Source organism: Choloepus didactylus, chromosome 6, assembly GCF_015220235.1.
Source record: "Choloepus didactylus isolate mChoDid1 chromosome 6, mChoDid1.pri, whole genome shotgun sequence".
In the NCBI taxonomy this organism is placed as follows: domain Eukaryota; kingdom Metazoa; phylum Chordata; class Mammalia; order Pilosa; family Megalonychidae; genus Choloepus; species Choloepus didactylus.
The window spans coordinates 105,361,880-105,381,368 of NC_051312.1; the positions used below are offsets into that span (position 1 = coordinate 105,361,880).

Genomic DNA, 19,489 nt, shown 5'->3' on the forward strand with positions numbered 1-19,489 from the left:
GGAAGATCATTCTAGTTGAAGTTAGCAAAATTGAGATATAAAGGGGGAAAGGAAGTGGGGCAATATGAAAGGTTTTTGCAAAGTCTTAGTGAAAGATACTGGCCTGAATATAGAGTAATCATAGTGGAGACAAAGAAGAGGAGCAATTATTGGATTATGAGTTATTGGAAAGATAGCAGAAAACGCAAATGGCTCAAGGTTAAAAAGCAATGACAAGATAAAGGCCAATATCTTTTCCAGTATTGTAATTATTTCCAAGGTTACTATTTTACCTTAAACTCATTATTAGAAAGTCAGAGTTGGAGGGGAAGTGATTATTTTCTTGTATCTCACCTCCATGTATAAACCTGAAAGTTTGAAGGTTACTAAACTGACATTTTTGAAATTCTGATCTAAATATAAAAAATATTTAAATGGCCCATATATGTATATGTGAATGAGTGCTGTTCACATACCATACAGTCTTACAAAGCATACAATCAATTGTTCACAGTACCACCATATAGTTGTGCATCCATCACCAAAATTAATTGTTGAACATTTTCATTACTACACACACAAAATAAGAATAAAAATTAAAGTGAAAAAGAACAATTAAAATAAAAAAAAACACTGAGTGCTTTTTTTTTTTTTTTTTTTTTCCCCCAGTTTTTTACTCATCCATCCATACACTGGACAAAGAAGAGTGTGGTTCATATGGCTTTCCCAATCACATTGTCACCCCTCATAAGCTACATTTTTATACAATCATCTTCAAGATTTATGGATCCTGGGTTGTAGTTTGATAGTTTCAGGTATTTACTGCTAGCTATTCCAATTCATTAGAACCTAAAAAGGGTTATGTATATTATGTGTAAGAGTGCCCACCAGAGTGATCTCTTGGCTCCTTTTGGAATCTCTCTGCCACTGAAACTTATTTCATTTCATTTCACATCCCCCTTTTGGTCAAGAAGATGTTCTCCATCCCATGATGCCAGGTCTAGATTCCTCCCCGGGAGTCATATTCCACGTTGCCAGGGAGATTCACTCCCCTGGGTATCAGATCCCACATAGAGGGGAGGGCAGTGATTTCACCTGCTAAGTTGGCTTAGCTAGAGAGAGAGGGCCACATCTGAGCAACAAAGAGGCATTTGGGAGAAGATACTTAGGCACAATTATAAGCAGGCCTAGCCTCTCCTTTGCAGTAACCATCTTCCCAAGGGCAAGTCCCGTGTAGAGGGCTCAAGCCTATCAAACCACCAGTCCCCAATGTCTGTGATCACATCAGCAACCATGGAGGTGGGGAAGCCCAACACCCCATGCATCATTCCTTCTTACTGCTCTGTAGTATTCCATCATGTGTATATACCACAATTTATTTATCCACTCATCTGTTGAAGGACATTTGGGTTGTTTCCATCTCTTGGCAATTGTGAATAATGCTGCTATGAACACTGACGTGCAGATAGATATCTGTTCATGTCACTGTTTTCAGATCTTCTGGGTATATACTGAGAAGTGCAATTGCTAGATCGAAGGGTAACTCTGTATCTAGTTTTCTAAGGAACTGCCAGATTGCCTTCCAGAGTGGCTGAACCATTATACAGTTCTGTGAATATATCTCAATAAAATTGAATTATTAAAAAAAAAAAATAACAATACAAAAAAAATTCTACCACCCCAAATAAGCACACTTAGTTTAAATTAATATTTGTACATTCAGTTTGTGGGTTTTTTGTGAGGGCAGGGGGATACATTGAATTCTTTCACCTACTTTTTAAAATCACCAATATCATGGTAAATTTTATATGACATTTTAAAACTATATGTACCATCAGTATTCTGATTCCTTATTTTATACTGTATTTATACTATAATTCAGTCAGTTTGCTATTGATGAATAATTTATTTTTCACCTGAGTGAAACACCTGTGTGTCACATATATAGATATTCTGTCCAATTTCCTCTATTGAATAAATTTTTAGTATAATTGCTGAGTTAATGTAGAGATGTAACATTTCATATGCTTTCTTATACAAACTTCCTTGTATATTAGATAAACAAATTGGAAGTCTAAAATCAAAACATGACATGAAAAGCAATTAGGACATTCTGGGTTCATGAGTTATCAAAAAGAAAGGTGCATTTATTCTCACACTTTCAGCAACACTTTTATTCAGTAGCCACTTGACTGAGACCTTCCTATAATACTTCTTTCAGAGTCCCTGCTGCTGCTTGAATTGTAAAGGCTGCAATGGAAATAGAATTGTCTGGGCTGCGTGAGGGTCTGCTTTATTTTCAATGTCAAACATAGCATCATAGATACCAGGAAATGATTGTCCAGAATATTTCTTGTGGATACTTGGAGCAAAGATGATGTGCCTAATAGAAAAAAACTGTAAGGAAAGCAGATTGAGTAACAGGATATAACTATATTTTTAAAGTGTTACATCACTAAATACCCCTAGTAGTGAAGAATTCACACAGTAACCCGGAGGACTTCCTAGTCCATGCAGAGGGACGTGCAGTCTATCGCTGGATCTCTTCCCAGGTCATGCATCTTCCAGTGTCTGACCCCAAACTACTCCATGAGATTTCCTCACTCAAGGAATGTGGATGAAATGCTACACATTCAAAGTAATAAAACGGCTCACCCTATTCTTAGTGTATCGGGCTCTGCCTGCAGCAATTCCCAGTCTCTGGAAAAAGGCTTCAAAATCGCTTCCGGATCCCAGCTTGTTGATTCTAGTGGTGGAATATAAATACATACATTCATAATACACAGATAAATTAATAAAGGTTAAATGGACACGGCAATGAACCCTGTACCAAGAATAGCAAGGAACTCTATGGCACATCTGTATGAATTACAAAAAGGTACACCACCCTCAAGACACATTCCTATTACCTGCTGGAAAGCTGCTGTGATAAAGATACAAATCTGCATTTACTACAATCAGAGTTGAGTAGCACCAGCAAAGATGGCAATCTAGGCATGTTTTCAGCATTTAGAGGAGAAAATGAAAAATAAGACACAGTTCTAACCCTCAGAGAATTTAGTCTAGTATGAAAACTACCAAGAGAAAGTCCATAATTAAGATCAGGAAGAATCCAAATGTGTCTTACTTCATTTCAGGAATGAATCTAATTGTAATATATTTCTTTGCATATAGTCAAGAAAAAAAATATGTAATATCAGAACATAAAATTATATCTGTAGTCCATATATAACTGCATATTTCTAAAATATGAGATATGTTTAGAGATTGAGATCTTAGATTTTTTAAATGTTTTTTCTACTCTGTTTTTTTAAAATAAGCAAATGTTACTCTCATAACGGAAAACACATTTAAACTTTCAAAACACTACTTTGGAATAGAGAATGAAGCTATAAGCTGCCACCATTACAAATAATATTAGAAATAATATTGTAATAGAAAACATAAACATAAATTCAAAAAGCTTGTCTATTATGAAGGAAAAAAGGTAAAAACTTAATACTTAAAATATAAATTAATTACATGTAAAGACAATTTGGTGTATATTGATGGTGCTCCTTAATAAATTCAGAAGCAAATTGTGCTGATTTGAAGCTATTATGCACAGCATAAAAGCCTATGTTCTTTTAAACCAGTCTTGTAGGGGCAGACTTATTGTAGGTGGGACTTTTTGATTAGTTTGTTTTCACAGAGATGTGACACCACCTAGTCAAGGTGGGTCTTAATCTCCTTGCTGGGGCCTTCTATGGGCAGACAAAAGGCAGAGATATTTTAGAGAGAGCTCAGAGAAGCTCAGAGAGAAATGCCCAGAGACATTTTGGAGAGAGAGACATTTTGAAATGAGAACCCAGAAGAGAAGGGTCAGCAGACATCACCATGTGCCTTCCCATGTGACAGAGAAACCCCGGATGCCATCAGCCTTTCCTCAGAGAAGGTATCTACCTCTTGATGCCTTATTTTGGACATTTTCACAGACTTAGAACAGTAAATTTGCAAACTTAACAAATCCCCATTGAAAAAGCCAACCCTTTTCCGGTATAGTGCATTATAGCAGCTTTAGCAAACCAAAACACAATCTACTATCTATTTTATTTAACTTCATTATAACTTTAAGCCATATTATTCATTAATGCATTTAATAATTTCTGAAATAAGTTTTACGTAATCATGCAAAATAATAACTAATGTAGCAAAGTCATGTTGACTAAAATTTGCAAAACTTAATTTATCTATTCTATTATAGGTTACAACACCTGGCTCTGCTAGTTACTCAGCAAGACAAAGGCTAGAGAGGGACCCCTTGGAATTATCTTTTCTCTACTTAAAGTGCTGATAAGACATCTGAGAATTGCATGTCCTGAGAAATAAGAGGCAAAGGGAAACTCAGAATTTGTCTCATCATAGAAAAGATGCATACAACTAATTTACCTAGAAAATTTTTATTTTCAGGTGAAGGGCCCTTTTTCAACCAGCTTACTTAAAGAGATTCAGTCTCAAAACCATCATAAGGGGTGGAGATCTGGAAAGACAAATCAAATATAGAGAATTAGGTGCAGAAGTAGCTAAATTTATGCCGAGATGAAGTTGTGTTAGTTGTCATAAACTTCTACCGCTATATATACATGTGTCATGTTCATTTATGGAACAGATACCTACTTGCAAATGGCAAGAAAAAACAGCCCACATTCTTGTATATGATGTCTCCCTGTTGACAATTTTGCCATGTAATTTCCTGATAATTTTGATAAACCTTTTAATAGTTTCATATTTTTAAGCAATATCATCACTTTAATGCTTGACAGCTCAGATTTTCTTTAGTGGGAAGTCACTGGAGGAAGCCTTGAATTTAATATTTTCTTTAGTAATTTGTTTTTCCCCAAGAAACCTAAAAATAGGCTTTAGAGCTACAGAAGTGATTAAAAGTTAAGAATATGAGATTGAAATTGTCAATATAAATCGAAAAGTTTATGATTAAACAAAGTTGGAATTTTATGGGTCTCAGAAACTATATACATCAGGTTTCTATTTGGGAATTTTAAGACCTTCTGTATATACATAAACATTTTTTATTATCTTCATTAAAACTATACTTGACTGCTCTGGTCATTCTCCACTCTTGGAAAAGCAGGGCCAAGTGGTAGAAAAAATATGGATTCTAGCAGGTCAATTTTAGATTGAGATCATCACACACATTGACTACATTTTGTTTGTTCATTTGTTTGCTTATAGCTCTGCTTTGTTAAAAAATGTACCCAAGGCAGACCCTACACTTCGTTTTCTCACCTGTGAAAATGTGGCTAATGTTACCTTCTTTAAGCTAAACATCATCTCATCTGACATCTTCTCTGGTCTTCATATAGGGTTTGGTATTCCTTCTTCTGTGTTACTATACATAAAAAATTTTCTACAGATATTTACAGAGTGCTGGACCTTGCGTGTAGATAAGGAATACAGAGTCATGATCCTTACCTTCTTGAACCTCACAATTGGGAATATCTTATTATAAGAAATTCAAAGGAAAAGAACAAAGTGTTATGAAGAGATGTGGATAGGGGATGGGAGATGGATGTGTCCCCAGAGAAGGCCTTTCAGAGATACTGATGGTGAAAGTTTAAGAGCATCTAATAAAGGCGTCAGGCATTGGTACATGTTATTGAGCACTTTCCCTGCTTCAGTCTTTTCTGATTTATGCCAAATGCACAAAAGCATTGTTTTTACTAATAACGCAGGCCCTCCACAGCCTTCAAGTAGAAGGTAACAGTGGTGAATTCACCTCCTCCCAGAGTGAAGGCAGGGCTGGAAAACAGTCTCTTGTCCTGAAGCTGAGTATGGATGGGATGTGCTTGATCACTGCATTGGAAACAGTCTCTGCACTCCACAGAGGCATCTCTTCCCTACCAGCATGTTGCAGCTGCAGGGATGTTCCACTTAACGTTCAGTTAGCTGACTGGTCCTACTCTGTGTTCAGCTCCTGCCAACTTACAATGGCTGATATCCTGCTCCAGTTCTATGTCTGTCCTACTTGGAGTGAATTCCCTACCAAATCCTCTTTATCTTCTAGAATCACACTACCTCTATCTAGCACCAACCAGAATTGTGTCCTTGGTCAGTACACACAGATCTGACTTAAGTGTCTCAGCTACATTAACTGTTACAATTGAGGGCTTCCTGTTATATATTAACAGTTTGTTGAATTTTTGATACTCATTACCTCCTTGTTCCATGAAGCAGCTGCCTTTCTCCCACCCCTACACTACCCTCGTGTCACCAGCATGTCTTGATTATTCGTGCCAAGGTACACTAAGGGTTGACTGAACCATAAAAATCAGTTTATAGGAGAGTAAAATAAATCTTTGACTCTTGGATCTTGTTATGGGTATAGACAAACATTCCCAAATTCTCATCAACCTTGACATCCAAGGCAGCAGCCATCCCTCTATGTCAGCACAAGGCATGTACACATTTCCTGAGAAGCATCTCCTAATAACATGGGTTTGCTTTTAAGCTTGCTTTTAGATAAGACAGTAGAAACTAGGTACATTCCAATAAACGATCAAGGACATGACAAGCTACTTGGGATGGGTGAGAGTTGGTGATGGGAATGATGACAGGATTCTTATTTGGGATAAACAGTCTTTAAAGATACTAAGAGTGGAAAGGGAGGGAAAAGATTAGGGATGACTGCGAAATAGTAGCCAGAAAAAAAACGATGATTACTTCACAATAGCTGAACTACAAGGAAAATTTCAACATAATACAATTAAATTCTATATCATGGAACAACTGAACAAGCAGATATTAAATAAGTAGATTATATAATTCTTTAGAGAGTCACAGTGCTTTGGAGTTTTCAGAGTACATTTATATCAGTGACTCCTTTAATGTAAATTCCTGCATATTAAGCAAACATGTAATTTATTTCAGTTTTGCCTTTAGTCTTGCTACTACCTAATATGTTAATACAGAGAGCAAAGCAAACTTTCTAATGAACAATAAAATAATGTACCACCTTGTTAAAAGTCTTTAATGATTTCCCCATCATAAATTTCTGGACACCCTGGCTTGATTGACGTCTCATTTCTCATCATCCTTCCACCAACATCTTATGCTTAGTTCACACTGAGCTACCTGTAGGTCATGAAGCACGTCATGTTCTTTCATACCTCCATATTTTTTTCAGGTTCTGTGCCCTCTGCTTCTATTACCCTCTCCCTTACTTCCATATTCTATTCGACATCCCAAACATTAATTATTCTAGAAACCGCCTCATGTTCCCGAAAGTACCCCAACTTCCCCCAGCTATCACAGGTATTTAGGTTTTCAATTCTATAACTGTTCTCCATTATACATTCTATCAAATATTCTACTGCACTGTACCTGCTCATTTACATGTCTATACTCTCTAGATTACAAAATGTCTTTGAATTCAGAGACCTTATCCCTTATTATTGTTGCTGCTAGAATCCATTTTATAGCGCTTGACACGTAATAACCGCTCACATATGAATTTATAAATGAATGAATAAGTGGCCAAGGCAACCTCTGAACCCAAGACTTTTCATTTCCAGCTTAGTATTCTTTCTGCTACACCAGAGTCCCTCTCCCAGATGAAAATTACATACCCTTTACATTACAATCACACGTAATTATTCATGGGAACTATTAATGGAACAAAGAGACTGGCAATAATATCTTCATAGTTACTCACATGACTAGTGCAACAGTGATTTTGTTCTGACTTACTATTTACACAAATCTATTTTCTGTCACTAGCTTAAAAATAAGTAGCACCAATTCAGGAAAAAAAAAGGTATATTCGTTTATTAATTCATCAGAAAAAATATCAAGACAGAACTGCTTAAATACCTCTTTTGCTAGTTTGTACACCAACTGATATAGAAGGGGTGTAGAGTCAACCCTGAGAATACAGTTGCCTGAAAAAGAGATATAAAGACAACATTATTTAATACTTATAAATAAAATTTCCTCTAGTTAAATATAATTATTTTCTAATTAAAAACAAAATATAACAGTCTTCAAATCTCAGACCCTCAGAGAACCTCTTTTGTTGCTCAGCAAACTCTGCAAATAAACTCAATACCCTCCCCCGTAAGTAGGACATGACTCCCAGGGGTGTAAGTCCTCTGGATACGAGGGACAGGACTCCCAGGGATGAGCCTGGCCCTGGCATCACAGGACTGAGAATGCCGTCTTGACAAAAAGGAGAAAAAGAAATGAAAGAAAATAAAGCTTCAGTGGCTGAGAGATCTCTTAAATAGAGTCAAGAGGTCAATCTGGAAGTTATTCTTACACATTACATAGATATTCCTTTTTAGTTTCCAGTGTATTAGAATAGCTAGAAGGAAAAACCTGAATCTGTTGAATGGTAATCCAAAAGACTTGATTCTTGATGATAACCGCATAACTATATAGTTTTTTGTGTGACCGTGTGATAGTGAAAACCTGGATACTGGCACTCCCTTTAATCAGTGTATGGGCAGATGAGTAATAAAATAATGACAAAAACTATATAAACAATGGGGGGGGTGAGGGGTATGGGATGGTTTGGGTGTTCTTTTTTATTTCTTTTTTATTTTTTACGTATTTTTTTTCTTTATTTTGGAGTAATGAAAATGTTTGAAAGTTGATTGTAGCAATGAATACTGTGAGCCACTTGACTGTATGCTTTGGATGGTTTATATGCTGTGTGAGTATATCTCAATAAAATTGCATTAAAAAATTTTAAAAAACAAACAAAAATCTCGGGCTCTTTCCCAAGGAATAAAACAGGGTGGAAACTGATCTTCAGGGGTGGGAGAGGCTACAGCACATACTTTGGACAGAAGAAAGTGGACGTGGGTTTTGTCAGCTGGGGCAGCAGCTTCCACAGAATCCTAAGGGTCAGCCCTACTGGCAGCATCTCTCAGGGGGACTCTGACAAGGAAGCGTGAGGTCTACAGCCTTCATTCATTTATCCAATTTAATAGTATATATTAAAACATTAGACTAAAGCTTGTGAGTAGCTAGTAAGTTTGCTCTGGCATGCATGTAGAAATAATCAAATTGAAATGAAAGTCAGGAGACACAAATGTCATATGTCAGGTTCAAGAGGAAGAAGTTTGAGCTTCATGTTTTTCAATATACACAGAAAATATTTCCCAAAAGACTAAAAATCTGTAGCCAAATTCCCTTAATAACTCCAGAGAAGAAAACAGTAAAGAAAAGAATTTTAAGTAGTAATCCAAAATAGGCAAATGGTAAATACACTAAAGAAATCAGGATCAACTGCACAATTATAAATGATATTCAACTGATATTTTCTGTGGTAAAATGGAAAATGAAAGGATTACTTAGGTGTTTCATAGGAAGAGGGTGTCTGTGATAATTAGCAAATTAGAATTTATAGCCTTAAAGAATGATTCACTGTGAACAGCTGATTGTACACCATGGATGATTATATGGCATGTGAATATATCTCAATAAAACTGAATTTAAAAAAAAAAGAATTATTCATTCCTTAAGAACAATCTGAAATAAAATTTACCTTCTATAGATGAATCTGAATTGATATAAGCAACGCTTCTCTCCTGGAGTGTTTTTGCATTTTCCTATAATTGAAGTTGTTACTTTATTCACAGTGCTTTGAAATGTAAATAAAATCAGCAAATTAATTTAGTGGAAAAGTGGTCTGCCAATACTCTTAAGAATCAAAAGCATATGCCTCTTGATAAATTTATGAGAAAATTCTACTCACTGCTCAGTCAACACCATTAATTTAATTAAAATAAGAAAGAAGAATATTTTAAGGTTGTAGTTACTGTTTATGGCATTAACAAGGAACCCCAGGAGGGAGGGGGGTTATTTTCAAACTATGATACATTGACTCCCTGCAATGTCCAAAGTAAGGAGGCCCACCTCAGATTTATTGAATCAGAATTGCTGGAGGTAAGGCGCGGAATTTGATTTTTAATTCAGTTAACCTACCAATTCTTACATACATTGAAGTTTGGGATCCATTAAGAGTGGATACTCAAGTAAATATCATTTTAAAAGTGCAAAATAAAAATGACCATTTATCCATATTTTATAAAAAGGAGACCATTAATAAACACAACATACATATTTAGAAAAAATGAGAAAGATATGGGGAAGAGAAAGAATAAAAAAAGGAGAAGAGGCCAGAGAAAAATGGAGACATGGGAAAGATTAGGACAAAGTGTCTCTCTCTCTCTCCTTCCTACCTGCACACACACAATACACACAAATACACAGATCCAAGAAAGATAAAGTACAGAAAGGCTAATGTAATAACAGAGATGGAAACATACTGAGAGCCCTTCACAAGATAACCTGTCTGGCTAGTTTGTTATAAGAACATGCTGTACAAAGATACTTAAAAAGTTCTGTGAGAAACCAGGGCACAAATGAGACCTGTCACTTCTCTGCACCTGACCACACAGACCAGATGACAGTTGCCTCCACTAAAAATACAGAGTCAGTTTCCATTACTACAGATTTACAGTGGAAATAAAGAAGATTCCTCATGTGGTTAAAGAAGAAATATGCTGCTGAATGTTATCAAGAATCTAGTAGAAAGCTAGAAACCATATTGGAATTATCTACTTTTAACCCATATGTATTTAAAATAATGCAAAAAATATTTATTTTATGTCTTAGATTTCTTTTAACCTTATTTTAAACTGCTGAAATAATGGGAACAGACACATCTATATATGCATGTGTTCACAGGAAATTATGTATCTCCAAAGGTAAATGACCTAAAGGCATAAAATTTGATTAATCTAAATTAATCTTCTACTTCCTAGAATGCATAATCACAAATATCAACATCATAAAAATCTGCAATGAAATTGGAATAAGCAAAGGATATGTAATACACAGGTATAACTATGTATGGATTTTACTCCCATTTATTTGACTCATAATCATTTTAAAGTAATGAGGGAGGAAATGAGACAGGAGAAAAGCATTTAAAAATAAACACAATGGTAACACACATATGCCCTGCTTTAAGGCACCTCTATAATATCTAGACTTATGTAAGAAAAATAGAAGATGGTAGGGAGAGAACGACAGGGGAAGAACAAGTGTTTATAAAGTGCACCTGCCTGCCTTTGTATAAATATAATGAGCTTGTCTTATACATTTAAGAACTTAGAATTCGTGTGACAGAGAAATTAAAAGATGAAAAAAGGGGGCCTAGGAGAACACTTAGAGCTAAGCAATAGGATCCAGTGACAACTGATCATACTTTAACTGAAGAAAAAACGTCTGACTTGCAAATAAGTCAATTTGATATGTAATTCAATTTAAAAAATTATCATGTAACACTTAACTATCAGACACACATCTTTTGTTAATAATCAATATCCCTTTATTTGTAACAGATTTGGAATCTGTTAAGGTGAAATTATAATTAAGGTATGGTTATTTTATTAGAACATCTTATATTTTTTATCTAGAAGAACTACAAGGAACTTGAAGCCTTGGAGACCAAGTCTCTGTATCAGTTTATAGATAAGTTAATTCACTTGCCCAAAACCTCTTCCTAATTTTGATTGTTTTCTGAGCTTACTAATTTTACTAATTTGTTACAAAACCAATATGAATAGAAACAAAACTATTTTTACAATAAAGAATAAATGTGTTTTGTAGCCTAGTAGTTAATTAAGACCCTACCCTGTTTGCCATATTAATGTGAGAATAACAAACTGTATTTCTTAAATTTTCTTGAGTCATTCTCCAAATTAAAAACCATTATTAGGGAATACAATGTCTGTGACCATCCTGACATACGGACATTTGTTCCCTGTTGACCAAGAAAATGACAAGAACCTTTTCTGTCTTATTTACCTCTATCCATTCTGTTGAACCCAGAAGTCCAAATTCTTCTCCATCCCAACTGGCAAAAATGATAGTTCTCCTAGGTCTCCAGCCTGTAATCATTATTAACATACACGGTTAGGTATACCTGCCTAAAAATAAAGGAAAATTGAGTCATTTTCTGTTATCACCTACGAAAGAAACATTACTTACCTGTACTCATCAGTTTTCCAAAACTCTGGACAATTTCTTGCACTACAGCAGCTCCAGTGGCTGGATCAATGCCTCCAAATACCCAGGAATCCTGCTGACCTCCCAGAATAACATACCTGTCTGGAACAATGTGTTCAAAGAACTACCAGTTTGAATAAATTCTAAATAACTGTAATTTATATTTTTAAATTAAGGTTCCTCTTGCTTGAGCTTTCCTCCACAGAGAAAATAAACACGGAAACATAGTATTCCCTTTTAGAGTTGGACAATTTTATTTTCCAAATATAGTAATTTCACATTAGCCAGGAAAAAAAGTCAATTGTTGGCTGAAATTTATTTTCTCTTACTCTTTTCATCTTTTAAAACTAAAACGTTAAAAAAAAAAAATTCACTGACTCACCAAGTTCCACAGATCCTTTGATAGTTCCTATTACATTGTAAATCCTTGTAATTTTATTGGTGTTATGGACATGCATTCTAACCTTCCTAGAATTTCAAAGGAAATAAATAACTTCTAATTTATTAATATATAAATAGAGCAATGTCTAACAGTTTTCTTCCAACACTTTATTATGAAAAATTTCAATAATGCAGAATAATTGTAGAATAAGACTATGAATTCCCATCTATCCACAAACTAAATTCCATAATTTTTGACACTGTTGAACCATTTGCAAGTTGCAGGCATCATGATTCATTACTCCTTAAAACTTGAGCATGCAACTTAAATTTAAAAACTGCATATCTAATTTTTTTGTTTTGTTTGTTTTTGTTTTGGTTTGTTTTTAATAAATTCAGTTTTATTGGGATATATTCACATACCATACAGTCATCCATGGTGTACAATTAACTGTTCACAGTACCATCATATAGTCATGCATCCATCACCCCAATCTATTTTTGAAGATTTTCCCTATACCAGAAAGAATAAAAATAGAAAAAAACAGCTTCATCATTACTGTATTCAAAGTAGTAGAAACTTCTATAAATTCATGCAATCTCAGGTAATCAAAAGTTCCTTCTGAAGCACAAAAAAGCTTTGAAGGTAGCATGTATGACTCCCTCCCTTTTCTGACCATGCCTTTTCAAAAAGTTTCCTTTTCTTTTATATGTATTTAAATAATGTTTCTCTATGTTTTATTCTCACCCTACTGCTTGCTTCTGAACCTACCTATGAGTCTGATTCTCAATATTCACCTATAGCAGGTATGCTCACACCCAGCTTTCCAGAGTCACAGTCAAGGAACTGATGGTTATTTCAGCTTGGATGCCCAAACTTGATTTATCATCTCCCACCCCATGCTACTTCTTGTTTCACATTCCCTACACCTATCAAGAGCACCACTAGCAACACCCCAACAACAGACATCTAGGAGTCATCCTGAGCTCCTTATTCACCTCCTTCCCCCAATCCCTAATCAAGCCCTGCTAATAATACTGCTTTCCTAACAATTTCTGAAATATAGCCCTCCTCCTCATTCTTGCTAACATCCTAATTCAGTACCTCATTCTCATAAACTTTTGCTTTAATACTCCAACTCTGAATCCTTGCCTACCCTAAATCTAATCTACACACTGCCCTATCTATCTAAATGCCTCTCTAGCCTTTCCCTTCTTAGGACTTGTCAAAGGTTTCCATGGACTGAAGTTGAAGTCTAAGCTCCTTAGGAGGCATATAAAGCCTTCTATGACCTGTCCCCAAAAACACTTCTACAGGTTTATCTGTCATCATGGCCCACTTTGTATTTTCTGTTCTAGAAAATTCATTAAGTCTTTAAGTTCCCAAATAATACTAAGCTGCTGTATGTCTCAAGTCTTTGTAAATATTTTTTCTTCTGATAGGATTCTCTTACCTTGCTTTTTCACACAATTAACCTCTTATGATCTTTCAAAACTCACACACCAACTCTTCCTGGAAGGCTTCTCTGACTGCTAGGCTGGCTAAGTGACACTTTTCTGTGTAAAAAGACCTATTCATGCTCTTCATAGCACCTACCATTGATTTGAAATGATCTGTTCCAATGTCACCTTCATTAAGAGAAGGAAACGTGTCCTAGTCTTCATTGTAGTCTCAGGACCTAGCACTGGGCACCGTGCCTAACGCAGAGCAGGCGCTGAATAACTGATTTGCAAATTATTAACTTTTTTAGAAAATATGATTTCTTTTGCACTATGAACACATTTCTATTTTTACCTGACCCTACATTCTAGTTCACATAGAAGGGTGGGACTATAAAGTACGAAAAGTACCAACAATTCTACATCACCTCAATTCCATGTTCATCCACAATTGATACATAGTTGGCATTTGTCCCATTAGGGTAAGACAGGAGAACATCATAATGAACCAGCTCGGCTGAGTCCACTCCAAAGTTCTTCCACTGGGTTTGGATTTTCTTGGCAAGCAGCAAATTTTGTTCTGTTCCTGACAGATGAGGGAGCTCTGCAAATGAACTAAAATGAAAACAAAATACAAGTATGAGTTAAAGACTATGTTCAGATGATGTGCCTAAGAACTATTTTAGAATCATTACTCATCATTGGTATTTCTATGTCAGAGAAATAAAAAACTCCAGCTATAGAGACCAATTTCTACATAACAATTGTTTGTTTATTTGTGGAGAACTACAAATTTTACATTATGCTCCCCAACAAAAGAATACATCCCACCCAGAGCTTGCAGCACCCCAGACATAAGGAGACACTTAGAAGAATGCATGCCTCTGTACCAGTGGTGGCCCTTCTTGCTACCCATCTCTGAATAAAGGACATTTTGTAAAAAAGATCTTAAGTTTGCAGGGGACAAGTAGGGCACTTCAGGTAGGCTTAACTTATTTGCTTCAGCTTTTACTTTTACCATGCTGTAGGTAATTGTTTCTTTATCTTATTGAAGTTGAGGCCATGCATTTTTATTTTTATATCCTGCCTATTACCCAGGAAGTGCACAATACAGCTTTTGAATTGAATTTGGGCAATGTTCTCTTGGTTCTGTGTGTAAATGAGTTGTAGCATTTATGTGGTCTCACAAACACAGTTCTTAGCATGATTTAATTTGCTTAAGATAAATAGTTTAAAATTCTTTCTTAACCCGTCCTCCATTAGTACAGTAATACTTTGTAAGCTGCTTGTTGTTTTTTTAATCCCCTACATAACAACCAAAAGAGACAGGGAAGTAAAGAAAAAGTACATTTATTGAAAACTTATCATAGGCCAAGCACTCTACCAGGCAATTTTAATGGGTTATTTCATTTCATCCTCACAACTCTTCTTCTACTGTATTTTGTAAATGAGGAAACTGAGTGGCTAAATTATTTGTTCAAAATTTCAATGCTAGTAAATTGAAATTACATTTATCTGTTCTTTAAAAATAGGAATTTTACTAAGTCATTCATCTGGTCCTATTACTCACTTTAAATCCTTCTATGACTCCCTGTGTTATGAAGCTCACACTCTAACATGGGATAAAGGCCCTTTTTTAATCTGATCCACCCTTTTACTCTCCAGCTTCATTTCCCACCACTTGCCTTATAAACTTCTCTAACTGACATCATTTGATATACTCATTTTTCTGCTTATACATTTTCTCTCTCACACCTTTGAGCCTTTGCACAGTCTTCTCTCAGATATAACTATTGTCCCACTACCTGACTCTCCCTCCATCACCTTGCTTATACTCACCTCCCTTTTCGACCTGCAAACTATTAATCACTCATTAGGACTCTGTAAGCATAAGCTCTGTGAAGCTTTCCCTCTCTATATGGTCAAATGAAAACTGAAGGTTATTGATGATTAATCTCTTACAAATTTAATTTTAAGAAATGTTTGTATGTATAGACAGAAGTTACTTTATATGTATAAAAAAACAGGGAGGTTGGGAACTTCTAATTTCTACTTTATATATTTCCTTATTGTTTCATTTTCTACAATGAGATGCTATTTATTTTCCCAATTATAAGAATGGTATATTTCCTTAAATTAAGGTGGAGAATTAAGCATGACGAGTTGCCTCAGTCTTCAGCGAGCCCACTGAAAGGAAACTCAGAAATGCAGCATCAAGGTGCAGTACTCTTCACTTCACACTGAATTTCTCCTCATAGTCACAGGATGGCTGTCACAGCTCCAGGCATCATGTGGTGACACTGGTGGAACTGTAGCCTATAACATCCCTTGGGATTTACACTATAGCTGCTCATTGAATTGTGCCTTGAAAGTCTTCACCTTTCTGTATATACCTTGTATTACATAATAAGGAAAGAAATGAAATTGTGGAACTGTAACCCATAACAATTTTTGAAATTACCTATATGACTGCTTGTTGAGCTGCACATCGAGAGATGGCACCTTTCTGTATGTATGTTATATTCTACAATAATGGAAACGGCTGAAGTTGTGCGACTGTGACCCATAACATTCTTTGAAATTTGCTCTCCAACAACATGTGAAATCGTACAATGAAAGTTATCACTACGTTAAAGTTCACAATAAAACAAAAATGAAAAAATGAATAAAAACAACACCACCACTCTGTCTTTTGTGTTTCTTGTTATCAGAGGAATACTTTTTGTGGAAGATCCCCTTCAATTTTCCTCCCATTTTATTAGTCACAATTGAGTCATCTACCCTTCCCCAACTAATCATTGTCAGATGGAATAGAATTATCATAACTGGCTTACACTCTAGTCAAGAGACTCGGCTGCCCCTACTGAATCCAAGGGGAACACTTCAAGTTGAGGCCCTAATGATACCAAATAAATGTGGAGCTCTCTGCCCGGTGCATTCAACAGCCAAGCTAGGACACCAGGGTTCCCAAGAGAGAAACAGGGTATTGTTAGGTGCTAAGCAGGGGATCAGATCATCTAAGGGCTCCAAAATCTGTTTCCCCTAGTCTAAGGAGTTCAGGGTTTTTATGGATTCAAACAACAGTGGATGGAGTTGTTACCATCACAATAGTAACTGTAAATAGGCTGAGACCAGGCTAGAATGACCATTATAATAGTAAGTATAAACAAGGGTGAGACTAGTTCAATTTCAGTAGTTTCAGGTATTAACTTCCACCTATTCTATAACATAAAAAGAAAATACATCTACATAATGATTCAGGAATCATAACCATTTGTTAATTCTTATTTCTGGGTCACAATAACAATAAGGAAGAAAACAGCTGGGAATAAATCAAATGATACTCATCACAATAATCCCTTTAACCCATTCTTGAACGCTCCTTTCCCTCCACTCTCTCACTGTGGTCACAAACCCTCCGGATCTATGAACAGTAATTCTCCTATAACCTCAGCCCCTTCTCTGAATGTTTGCTTGACCTCTTTGCCTTAACTAAAACCTTGTTTCCTCTGAGGACACGGGTCACTGCAAGCTTTTATTTCATGATTCACTGCAGAGTTCAATAGTGTTAACATCTTACCTGGAATTTTAACTTACACACATTTAAATATAAAGCATTCTGTCTCACTTGGCAAGACATTCTGACATTTTACTGTATTATATGAACAATATAGACTGAGTTTCTGTTCAAGTGCCACTCATCCCAAGGCCTACTGATTCTTCTCCTGTATTTCCACACCAGCACCTCAAAATGAGAGTCTGAATTTAGCTTCTTGATATCTGACATGCCTTGGTCGTAAATCAGCTCAAATTTCCTAAGAACAGTATAGCTGTTTTCATTCCTCATTATCATAACTCTTCATGACAGAACAGAAAAATATTAAAATAAAATCACTGATTAAATTCAGGCTGGAGGAACAAAGAATAACATTCAGTTGCAATCCAAAGTAACGTGAAGTTGAAACAGTAAAACCATCAGATACTCTCTGCAGATTAGATTAAGGAAGGCCTACTTCTGTAACATTCAAAGGGATTTCACCCTAAGAATGAGATTTTAAACTATCATAAATTAATTAGTAATACACAATTTTATACAAATAAGATTGTCTGCATGAATAAAACCAGTATTTCATACACTTCTCACTCTTAATTAAACAATTTGTTTTTAAGATAAAATATGTAAAAATTGCTCACTGAAGAAATGATCTAATATTTTCAGCTTTCATTTCTGATAACAGTTTCCAACACATACTTTCATGACAGGGTTGTGAAGTCGCTGTTTCTTTGAGAGGCTTAATAAACCAACCTGGGGGCAGGAAACACACACACAATTGCTTTTGACTTTTATAAAAACTAGAAGCCAGAAAAAAAAAAAATTGTCCTTACCTAAGAAACAGATCATGGTAAGCTTAAAAATCATACTGAATGCAAAAAACCTCCATTGTAACAAATGTTCCACACCAATGCAAGGTGTTCATGGTAGGATGGTATATGGGATCCTGTTTTTTATGCACAATTGTTCTGTATACCCACAACTTCTCTAATACAGAAAAAAAAAAAGAAAGAGAAAAGCAGAAACCCTTTAAATTCTGATGTGTAATTTCTGAGTTTGTTAAAACAAGATTTATTTAGGGAGATTTCTCATGTTATTCATCAAGTCACGTCTCCTGTCTTGCTTATTTTCCCCTGAGTATCTATATAGTTCGTAGCACAGTTCCTGACACACACACTAGTGGAAAGTTTTTTGACTCATTTAATATTACTTGGAAATGAAACCACTTTTTCATTCCTGCAGATAGTGAGAGCTGTACGTTGCCTTTCCAACGGCCCATCAAAGTACTCTGCATGCGGTGAGCAATTAATAAATCTGAATTTCAGTCACTTTAATTAATAGGAAAGCCAAAATTCATTTCATCCCATTCTAGTTCTGGTGAAGTTCCCCGAGTTCGCCATAAGGAACTCAGCTGGCTCATACGAGTCAAGCGCACACACAGCCTGACCCTTTCAAGCTCAAATTTTCTCGCTTTTCCTCCGCGGAGGGGCAGCCGCAGGGAGTGCGAGCCCCGGATTAGAAGAAAGGGTTTCTTAGACTTACCCACCATAAATCCTGCCAGGAAAGATGCCAGCGCTGCAGCCAAACACATCCAGAGGTACAGACTGACCTTGGACCTCGTCATGGCTTCTTCGGGACAGATCGTGGGGCTCCAGCTACCCTCACGAGCCTGGGAGATCTGAACCAACAGAGACAGCCTGAGCTCCCCGGCGGCCGTGAGCTACCGGGCCACTGGGATCTCCCGGGCCACTGGGAGCTGAGCGGGGGCGTAGCTGCCGCCCACCACCCACAAAGCCCCGCCTCCAGGTCTGGAGCCAAAAGAAAAGCAATGTAAAGCTCTTCTTGACCCCTGAGGCCCTGAAGCCTCCAGGGGAGAGAGGAAACCCTGCAGGAGAAGGAGAGCTGTTCTTCTCTTTCAGGAAACTTCCATTCTGTTGATCCTGCAGTGACCCTCAGAAAGTATCACTAATTGTTTCCTGAAGAACTTTCCTTACCTCTCTCTTTACCACCCTCACCCAGAAACTGCTGCATACTGCATTCACTGTTGATTACTCTGAGCCA

The 19,489-nt window shown here is 36.2% G+C and overlaps 1 protein-coding gene across 1 annotated transcript; it reads right to left on the reverse strand.

Annotated features, from left to right (window-relative positions):
- Positions 1–2,133: 2,133 nt before the first annotated feature.
- On the reverse strand, positions 2,134–19,136 carry LOC119536417 (N-acetylated-alpha-linked acidic dipeptidase 2-like). Its single transcript, XM_037839194.1, is given in 10 exon segments — positions 2,134–2,362; positions 2,635–2,725; positions 4,408–4,498; positions 7,846–7,913; positions 9,524–9,587; positions 11,854–11,936; positions 12,037–12,156; positions 12,437–12,522; positions 14,304–14,490; positions 18,971–19,136. Coding segments are annotated over 10 exon segments (1,038 nt in total). The 5' UTR covers positions 19,053–19,136; the 3' UTR covers positions 2,134–2,196.
- Positions 19,137–19,489: the final 353 nt, after the last annotated feature.